Source organism: Etheostoma spectabile, chromosome 8, assembly GCF_008692095.1.
Source record: "Etheostoma spectabile isolate EspeVRDwgs_2016 chromosome 8, UIUC_Espe_1.0, whole genome shotgun sequence".
NCBI classification, from domain to species: Eukaryota; Metazoa; Chordata; class Actinopteri; order Perciformes; family Percidae; genus Etheostoma; species Etheostoma spectabile.
Genome location: NC_045740.1, coordinates 11,312,379 through 11,323,222, shown reverse-complemented (window position 1 = coordinate 11,323,222; position 10,844 = coordinate 11,312,379). Strand labels below are relative to the sequence as shown.

General features: G+C 37.5%; 1 protein-coding gene across 2 annotated transcripts; it reads left to right on the top strand.

The window, feature by feature from the left end:
- Nucleotides 1-7,085: 7,085 nt before the first annotated feature.
- LOC116694698 (zona pellucida sperm-binding protein 3) lies at nucleotides 7,086-9,705 on the top strand. 2 transcript variants are annotated; one of them, XM_032524544.1, is made up of 9 exons: nucleotides 7,086-7,592; nucleotides 7,768-7,886; nucleotides 8,028-8,131; nucleotides 8,209-8,386; nucleotides 8,482-8,599; nucleotides 8,699-8,781; nucleotides 8,858-9,126; nucleotides 9,333-9,385; nucleotides 9,553-9,705. In XM_032524544.1, the coding sequence occupies exons 1-9, from the start codon at nucleotides 7,152-7,154 to the stop codon at nucleotides 9,559-9,561; spliced, it is 1,374 nt and encodes a 457-aa protein (XP_032380435.1). In that variant the 5' UTR covers nucleotides 7,086-7,151; the 3' UTR covers nucleotides 9,562-9,705. The 2 variants fall into 2 exon arrangements, with proteins under 2 accessions (XP_032380435.1, XP_032380434.1); XM_032524543.1 differs by lacking the exon at nucleotides 9,553-9,705 and having other exon boundaries at nucleotides 9,333-9,547.
- Nucleotides 9,706-10,844: the final 1,139 nt, after the last annotated feature.

The window sequence follows — 10,844 nt, the reverse complement described above, 5'->3', positions numbered from 1 at the left end:
GATGGACTCTTCAGAAAATGTAATTATCTTCGCTTGTGTTTACTTAGAGTGTTTTGTGAAGCTGATAGTCTTAATTAGCTTTGTAGCTATTCATTTGGCAATGGCTTGAATGTAAAAAAAGTTACAAACTAAAGCTTTAAAGGTGCAACATCTAATACTGACAGCTAGCATTTAAAATAGTCCAAATTCAAACTACTGGAGAGTCGTCTCCCCTGGCCCCTCCTCCCCAAACTCGAAGTTCACATGCTGTCATGAAAGCCGTTCTCACGCGGAGCTCTGTACCTGACTGACAGCCACCCTATATTGGCTTAAAATTACTCCAACAACGGCTAAAACATCATGAACTAGCTGTCCTCTCTATTTGACTGATAGACACACTTTTATGCTAAACAGGCTACACAGTTGTTTTGCCAAAGTTAAATTGCATGTTTCCATCATGGGGTTTGTGTCATAGGTTTGTCACGGTTGTTGGCTGTGGCCCGCTTGCCTGGTCCTCCGATTACATTAGCAGTTATTGTGCGCTAGCATGGTGGCGTTAGCCAGGACCAGTCGGGATCACTTCCCTGGCTGTCTCTATTGTGTTTGCGAGTAACCAACTCAAGTAGTCTCTATATAATTCAATGTGAGTACCCAAATGTTGAAATGACAAAAAAAATGCCCGTCCCTAGTAGCCATGATAAATGAATAATTGAAACTAATGCTTACCTGTTCAGGAGGAAATTAGCCAACTCTGCATCCTTTTGGGCTTCATGGTGTCTCCAACTTTCAAATACGTTTTCCAATATTTACTTGGGTTTTATTATGTCTCTGATCGGGTAGAATCTATCTCTGATTATTTGCTGCTTCCATGGTTGTACTACAGCTGTAGTGTGCTGGGTTTACGTTTTTAAAGGTACATCTGGCAACCCGGCCTGGCTGTTAAAATGGTCAGTTGATACCAACACACAGGCCAAAACATAAACAGACATTCTGTCACGGAACGAACATTTCAAAGGAGAAAATACTTAGCATGTGTCTTTAATATCTGATGACATATTGTGGTAATTGGATTTAAAACAGTACATGTAATACATATTGCACATTTCGTTATCCTTTTTTAGTCAAAATTAAATTGTAGATCTCTTGAACTGGAGCGGCACCTCGCCACAGTACAATGTAAAAATATTTGTGGCTGCATGCATAAAGTAACTTACCAAAATTAACATTTTATCAGTAGTGGCCCATAGGGGGGGCGGCCTTTCTGGCATTTGGCCAAATTCCAAATGGCAAATCTGTCACTGAATGGTACTGCCAAAAAAGTTATACAAATTATATTTTGAAAAAATATAACCATCTTTGGTATATTTGGTATATATGTTTGGCTACTAGTAGGATTGCTGGAGCCATTTTGCAAGTGAAAGTCTATTGGTTGCTTCCAGCATGTCATTGGTGAGCTCATGGATGTATTATGTACTAAGACCTTAGCTACACATTTTATTTTCTTTAAATATAATTTTTCTCAAATTCTTACAAACATGTGACGTACGAGTATAGAACAATTCGGCATCCTTAAATAATTTAAGAAAGTCCTTTTTCACTTTCAATGAAGCATTACAGTCTTATATTATGATAACACAAAACAAGCATACTCAAGACAAAAGAGTAATTTAATTAACATTTAATTAAACACACAGACTTAAGTCACTTTTGCCAAACCCCAAGGAACAAAAGTAATACTATTAAAAGCCTTTTGGGTTCATCTTTTCACTGTTCCAACAATCAGATTAGTGGTCAGAGTAGAGGAAGAGAAGGCTTTGGTCTCTCTGTAGAGGATTTTAGACAGCCAGGGTTGTGACAAACAGTATGTTCTGATCGTATTTTGCTGAGTTAATCACAATTACAATCTTTTTTTTTTTTTTTTTACCTTTTTCTTTTTTTCATTAGCGTATTTGTAGTTTCTAGGTCATTGTCTGTCAATATGTCCTACTACAGTATACTGTTTGGTAATGTAACTTGTGTTTAAAGGGATTTACTTTGTTTTATTGTAGTTGTGTGTTGTGTGTGTGTTAACATTCACTCTATTGTCTGTTTGGTTTGTTTTTTTACAAATCCCAACATCTACATAATGGATATGAACCTATGTATTTTGCTAGGTCTGGTAGATGAAGTAGGGAACTCGGTGTTGCTGCTATGGCACGGATTGTCCTTTCTGAAATACAACAGAGAACAATCATTATTTGAAGTGCATCACAAGTCTGGATTAGTTTTTACATCACCAACAATAAATAAAAAAATACTGGGTAACATCTTATTTTAAGGGGTTTGCATAAGACTAACATGACACCTGTCATGAACACGAAGGAGTCCCTTTGACTGTTCATGACTGTTATGAACTTTTATTCAGTAATTATGACACTTTTAATTCAAAGTTATTGTCCGAGATGTCTTTGACATGACAACTTGACATTAACAAAGCCAACAATCTCTGTGTTATGACAACTTGACATGAAACAAGACAATACAACCTGTTGATTTCTTTGTCATGACAACTTGACATTAACCTTGACACATAACCTGTCATACATATGTCATGACAAGACAAAAGACAATTATCAAACTTTAATAAACTATTTAGCTTTATGTGTTAACATTACATTTACCATTAAGAGGTGGGTTTTTACATTGTCATTAGAGCATTATAATTGTGTCATGAATATTTTTCTTGACCGCAAGTAAAGTGAAATAATTTGGACCTGTCATGAAGTTTGCTTTCATCATAAAATGCTTAAATGACAGTGTCTTGAATAATATCCTTGACCTTTTCGGAAAAAATAAAAAAATAAAAATGTGATCACAAAAAAAAAATCCTTGACCTGTCATGTCATAATTATGACACAGTCATGTTAGTCTTTTGCACACCCTTTCAAATAAAGTGTTTTCAGAAGTAAATTATGTACTGTAGCATTTCAGGACAATATTAGAGATTTTACTAAATACGTTTTAGTTTGTATAGTCAGGCAAATTGGGACTTTGTCTGACTTTCTGCAGACAGATGTTTGAAAATGACTCTAGACCATAACTCCAAGGTCACTGGCAAGCATAAATAAATTTGATGGAAAAATTAATCATTGCTATTTTCTAAAGTATCTAGTCTAAAATGACAAAAGTTCATGTTTCCTCGAAGATATGATCTTTATTTCCTTAGTTCTACTCTAAGATACATTGCACACTTAACATTTTACATTGTATTGTTTTTATTATAGTTCATGTGCCAATTTTTAAAACATTTCATAAAACATGTATTAGCTACATTATTTCATGTTATCTATACAACATTAGACAAAAATAGAAAAAAAAAACCAGATCTCCCAAGATGCATTGCCCGTGTAGGATTTTAAACAGTTCATGTGCCAATTTTTATAGAAAACACTTGGGAACATTTTGACCAGTGACCAGGCAAAGCCTCACTCTTGCACGTCTGACACATAATGGATGTCTGCCTTTCACTGACAGGATAAGAAAGTGGTCAATCCTGTCATACCTCATATCATCCACTGGCCTGGACTTTTGGCTGTTTGATCACTTTTTCTGGCGCGTTATCTTTATACGCCAGATATAATGCTGACAGAAATTCTCTGAAAACATGTAAATGTGGTGAAGTCATCAGTAATACACATTTGAGAGTAAAATAAAACAGTAATTAATGTTGCACACCTTTGTCATATTCAATATCTGTAGAGAATAGGCCTCAAAACATAAGTATATCTGTGAAAGATCAATATGGACATGCTTCATACACATGGAGAAATTTTACATTTGCGCTTGCATGAACTGGGGTTGAAAAAATAAAAAAATCTAGCTTTGATAAACACTGTTGGAATACTAAGTTTTTGAATAATATTAAATATTATTAATTTCTAAATTTCTACCCACGTACAGGCTGACAACATGTCTAAAGCATAAGATTACTTCATGTTGAACTTACTCAAATCCACTCAGATCCATTTGCTTTTTGCTTGGGTAATCTGCCCATTGCTCAGTGGTTGTAGTCCACACAGTATTCCAGGATGGGAGAAAAACGTACTGTGGTTAACTGGCATTTCTCTAAAACAATCATAATCTTTAAGAGTGGCGCTGAGCACTTGGCAGAGCCACAGCGCCTCTGCAAAATAGCCTCGGGAAGGAACTGATTTTAATGGAACATGGATTCGCCACTTAGCCTATACGATTCCTGTTGCACAAAAGCATGTGTCCTCCTCACACATGGGCACACAAACAGAGCGTACTGTATTAGTGAACACTTAGGTAGCAATTAGCCAGTAGATAGCAGTAAGTTAGCTGTAAATGCTAACTTACATAGCAAAACTTAGCTTTACTTCCCACAACAAAATCTAGTAAAGCACAGACAACATATGGATACTTGCACTTTAAATCTTTTAGGAATCCAGTACAGCTGCTAAATGGAGTGTTTGGTTTCCTGAAACCATAGCCTCAACCCCAAATTTACTCTTCTCCCTGAAATGAATAGCTGTCCTCCTTAATTTTACAAAATTAATGCTACTAGCAATTGCGTGGAGGATGGGTTGGGGTGGTGTGCGATCACCCAAGGCTTGTTGTTTGCGTTGTTGTCGTTGACGTCTGGATAAATCGGTAAATAAAGCCTTTTGGACCATGCCTTAGGCTAACCAGCTACGATGTGACTCCTAAACATGCAACATATCATTTTGAGTGAAAAAACAAACAGAAAATCCAAGAAAAGTCAAAGGTACAAGACTGTGTATGTATTTTCATTTCCGAGAGAAGGAACTATTCATCCCATAAACCAACGTGCACCAATCGTGAAAGAGCCTCTTGAACAACTTCCAATCTGACAACAGACTTGCACACTTTTTCCTCCATAAATACTGTTTTTTATATAGTGAATGTACAGTAAATAGCAGTTCTTTCAGTAGTAATTGTGTAAATAATAGTTTTGATGTATTGGTATTATGCATTGAATTGTATAGCAAAGACTCTAATGGACTTTCCACCAGTCAGAGGCAGCACAGTGGTTCAGTGGTTAGCACTTCTGCTCACAGCAAGAAGGTTCTGGATTTGAATCTGGGCCTTTCTGTGTGGAGTTTGCATGTTCTCCCTGTGTTTGAGTGGGTTTCCTCTGGGTGCTCTGGTTTCTTCCCACCATAAAGACATGCATACTAGGTAACTAACTAGGACTACAGTTGGCAAACACTGGCGCATTTACAATTTAATCATTGTGGGATTGTTCAGGATTGTGGGTATATCTAAGATATCGCGAATAAAAGACATATATATCAAAACAAGGTTGGTGCCCCATAAACCTTTGGCGTCTATATGAGCATATACAATTGCTTAGTCATGTCGTAGCTGGTTTTAAGTCTATCGTCGACGGCTTATACTCCAATTGTCAATGGAGAATTTGTATTGTATTTTTACTTCTGGAACCGGGTGTGTGCGGGACTGTTAAGGTCTATTACTTAGAATTCCTCTTGTGGGCAACAGAAACCATGCACTATAGCTTTAAAATTGTGCACAATTCTACAAATATTAGTTGTCACTCAAGATTTTTTTGGGTTGGAATTTTATTGACATAAATTGAGATAATTGTTTGAGATAATAAAGATAATAGTTTGATTAGTACAACTCAACCTCTTTAACTGCAAGTAACAAAATCATGCCAGTTGGTGGACCACTAAAACAATATACCAAACTAAATAAAAAACACAAAAATAACATTTTCCCCCTATACAGTCTTTCTTTGCTTAACACGTCCTAAATAACGCTTCCTGTTGTAACCAATTAAAGTTTTTCTGGAGTTACTGCATTTGAAACACTTGGCTTCTGTACTATTTTTCCGTTTCATGGTTAATCTCAGTTGATACTGGCTGGAGACAGTGGTGTAACGTAACTAAGTACATTTCCTCAAGTACTGTACTCATGTATAAATTTAAGGTACTTGTAGTAAATTTTTTTCATGCCACTTTCTATTTCTAATCTATTACATTTCGGAGAAATATATTGTACTTTTTACTCCACTACAATAATAATAATATAATATAATAATAATAATAACAGCTTCAGTTACTAGTTACTTTACAAATTATGAATTCTGCACACATGTAGTTTTTTGTTTTATTTATTTATTTATTTGACAGAGACAAGGCACAACTCCTTAGCAAAACCAGATTTAACGATAAGCTCATTTCCATCTGAAGTCCCTTGGCAGGAAACAAAGAATTACATATCTGTCAGAAGGAAAACCTAAAACTGGAGTATAACAACTTAATAATTTAAAATAATTTATAAACTACAATGTTTTATTATAAATTAAACTACTCAACAACAGCTGAAATGATCAGCAATGTAAACAATTAGTTGATTGACAGAACTGTTTTGATAGGTTTCAGTTTCTAAACTGTGAGGATTTGTCTGCATTGAGTACTTTTACTTTGAATACCTTAAGTGATTCTTTCTGATGCTCCTTACATTACTAAAGTAAAAATTTCAATGCAGGACTTTTACTTTACAGAGTATTTTTACAGTGTGGTATTAGTACTTTTACTTATACTCATTCCACCACTGGCTGGAAGTTGGAGCCATATTGATTTGCAGCCCTTCACAAAATGTACTTTGGCGAAATATTGAAGTTTGACATGTTGAGGGCAGGTAGACCTAACCCAGAGTCAGCATAACTTTGTGTGACCACACTTTTTAAGTGCATGTTTGCCAACTAGTTAAATATTTTTTTATCACTTGCTTGAAGAAAAATCATTGGCAACTTTTTTAATGAACCTGATGATGCTATTATAATTTTCATTTCATTTGGGACTTTAACCTCACATTGATTCGTTTCAGCACATGGACGGTTAATTCTGGACACAGTAACATTTTATGCACTAAAAGACAGTATAATCTAAAGCCATCCGAAGATGCCTCGTCAGAGCTGTAGGCATCTCTTTTGGTTTGCAGATGCAATGATTTCATTGGCTGAAGTTTATGTTTGTCAGTTCTGATGGGTAATGGGCAACAGAAGGGGCGGGGATGTAATGGCAGTAAACATGCTCAATGTACTATAAAAGCAGGTGCACATGCCTACCTTCCCTACAACACCTAGTGTACTTGTGTAGGTAATTTGTTGTTGTGAAGCCATCGTGATGAAGTGTACTGCAGTGTGCCTTGTGGTACTGGCCTTGCACGTCAGCTTAGGTGATGCTCAATGGGTCCCTGGTGTTGTAGCGCCAACAATACCTAAATGGAATGAGCCTAGCAAAAATCCTCAAGTTCCTCAAACTCCACAGCAGTCAAAGCAGACATTTGACAAACCACTCACCTGGAAATACCCTGTGGTACCCCCGCCTGAAGTCATACCAGTGGTGCCTTTCGAGCAGAGACATCCTGTTCCTGCTGCAACTGTTGCCGTTCAATGCAGAGAGAAGATTGCTCATGTGGAAGTCAAGAGGGACCTGTTTGGAATTGGCCAGCTTATCAATCCTGCCGACATTTTCCTGGGAAACTGTGCTCCTGTTGCACAGGACCCTGTTACTAAAGTGTTGATTTTTGAAGTGGCACTGCAAAATTGTCAAAGTACATTAACGGTAAGATGAAGATGCCAAAATAATACACCGCAAAGAATATTAATTCAAACTATGTTAAAAAAAAACTCCATGTATGATGCTAATTTATTGTCATATTTATATAGTGTGTATTTTTTACTGATTATACAGTGTGTATTGTATACATAATAATATATAATATTTATATCTCAACTAGATGAAAGGCAATTCCCTCATCTACAGCTTCACTCTGAACTACATTCCCAATCCTCTGGGCAATGCTCCTGTGGTGAGGACTACCCAAGCTGCTGTAATCGTGGAGTGCCACTACCCAAGGTATGTATATATAGGTATGACTATATATGTGAAGTATATCCAGTATAGATCACCAAATATGATTATCTTATTTGAAAAGCAAATGGACATTGATGTAAAAATTACTTCAGTCTGCATAGTAATGCACATTTAATCATTCAGGAACCATAATGTGAGCAGCCTTGCTCTCGACCCCCTGTGGATCCCGTTCTCTGCGGTTAAGGTGGCAGATGAATTCTTATACTTCACACTGAAACTCATGATGGGTGAGTTAAAAAACAATTTAACTGCAATTCTAACATCTTTGTCAACAATGCTAAAATGTCATTATTTCCTTCCACAGATGACTGGCAACATGAGAGGCCAAGCTATCAGTATTTCCTGGGAGACACTATAAATATTCAGGCTAGCGTTAGGCAGTTCTTCCATGTGCCACTCAGAGTTTATGTGGATACCTGCGTAGCTACTCTGTCAGCTGACGCGACCTCTACCCCTAGTTATGCCTTTATTGAAAACTTTGGGTGAGTTAATTGAAGTGTTTCTGTACAGTTTTGAATACATTTTCACAAATCTTTTTGAGTCCATCACTAATGTTAATGTTTCTCCGAATACGCAGGTGTTTGGTTGATGCTAGGATCACAGGCTCTGTCTCTAAGTACATGCCTCGCATTGCAGACAACAAGCTTCAGTTCCAGTTAGAAGCCTTTAGATTCCAGGGTGCTGCCAGTGGAATGGTGAACATCTTTAAGAATGATTTAATATTTTCTGCTATAGCCTACATCCAATGCTGCGTGAAAACATCTAATAACCCAAACCTTCTATTATTCCAACAGCTCTACATTACCTGCCACTTGAAAGCAACATCTGCTAAAGCCGGCATTGATACTAGACACAGAGCTTGTTCCTACATAAAGGGGTAAGTCTGCATGTGTCAAAAAAGTATGATTATGTGTGGTACGGTATTCACTGCTCGCATCTCTCTTTCTTTCTAGTTGGAAGGAGGCCAGCGGAGTTGATTCAGTTTGTGGCTCCTGTGAATCTGGTTCCTTTGGACCTGGCAATGTACCTAGTTTAGTTTTACCAGCTACCCCTCCAATTGATGTCAGTGGCGGCTCAACTGGAGCTGGCGGCAGTGGCGGCTCAACTGGAGCTGGCGGCAGTGGCGGCTCAACTGGAGCTGGCGGCAGTGGCGGCTCAACTGGTGCTGGCGGCACTAAGAATTTTCCTAAGAGATGGAGACGGGATGTTTCCCAAAGCGAAGGTTTGTTTTAAAAAAATCATTGTTTAAACGTAATATTATATGAGGGAAATTGAACAGTCAACACATTATATTACCTACACTACTATTTTTATCAGAGTTGGTATTATGTTGCCACTATCACAAGTTGGTACTGTATGTGTGCCTGTGTTTTAAGACAACCACAATGGTGCATACTGTGACACATGTCTCCTGTCTTTCTTCCTTAGTTTTCGAATGGGAAGGTGATGTCACCCTGGGTCCAATCCCCATTGGAGAAAAGGTGGTCACTTAACTTAAGTCCCTGCCACAAAGTCCATACCATTGGAATGAACAGTCTCCTTAGTTCATACCTGTCTGTATGTTATTCAATTGCTTCTTGATAATATTTCAGTTTAAACAAAGTAACCCTATTTACTAATGATCAACATTTGACATAGGCTATCAAAACATAATTAAGTGTAAGTGTAAGAAACAGAAAAACATGAAAGCATAACTTGCTTTACATTGCTCTCTGTGCTATGCTAAACGTTACATATGGATCGCATCTGCCCAGTTCATTGACCACATCTTCCATTTTATGGAAATAAAAATGCAATTGTGTGATAACCTTGTGTCATTCATTGGATAGAACCATTACAGGGTGGCAAACGTTTTCCTTTTTTTCTTTTAGGCTGTACACTGAACAAACAGTGATTGACTAGTGGACTAGTAGGGCTCCTTACACCACATAAAGTAACAAAATCAATTGAATAAATAAGAAAATAATTTGTTTGTTGTTTAGTTGTAATGGGCGTTACCCTCCATTTCATCACTGTTCATTGTTTGAATAACTTGAATTCTGTTAAGTGTAAGAGCAATACCATTGCACTTGTTCAGTCAGCTTTTCAACAGGGGAGTAGCCTGGATGCAATCCGAATTTAGCCCCGCCCACAACATTTGAGGTCGACTAGAATCTGAGTGTGACGACGTTGGGCTAGCGAGGGAGTGGACTTTACTGCCCCCGTGTGGCACAGGTGGTAAACTACAGCTTAGCCATGTACTTCAGCACCACAGGCAGTAAACAGCTCCACACTGCCCCTGGTCAATACCACATGTTACCTCCTAAAGTCTGAGGTGTCATTAACTGATTGGTTGTCAGTCTACAATCAGTGATAAATACAAATGGAGGAAAACTGCAACCTTCAGCCTCTGATCCTCTTAAAGCAACGCCAGTCTTATTTCTCTAAAATACACAGTGTTTTCTGGGGGTGAAAGTAATAAGATGGTTGTATGGCTTATTATAGTGATTCTACTTACACAAGTTATACATTTGAAATAGCCTACATGTCAGGTTAAATACGTGCTTCATGTAAAAAGATGGATTGTATGTGATCAGACCTTCCATAATACCCTACATGGAATTGTATTAGACCATGTGTATTAGTATTGTTGTAAAAAATCAAATAGATACACACACTGGACAGTGGCCTGTAATGTTTAAATAGCCTATACATAGGCTACCGTTTGTGCACACTAAAACAGTCCCCAACATGTTTTTCTTACCTATGCGGTTTTTTTGGCACTTTGTAGTCTTTTTTGCCCTGAGTATTTTCCAGTTCTTCATTTAAATGTTTGCCTTTGCGTATTTCATGCTTTTCTGCCTTTGCTCATGGGCTAATCGTTTGTTGGTTAATTGTAGCACGGTGCTCTCCTGCTGGCAGTACTTTCTCTTTTCTGTCTCAAGTTGACTGCCACAAGCG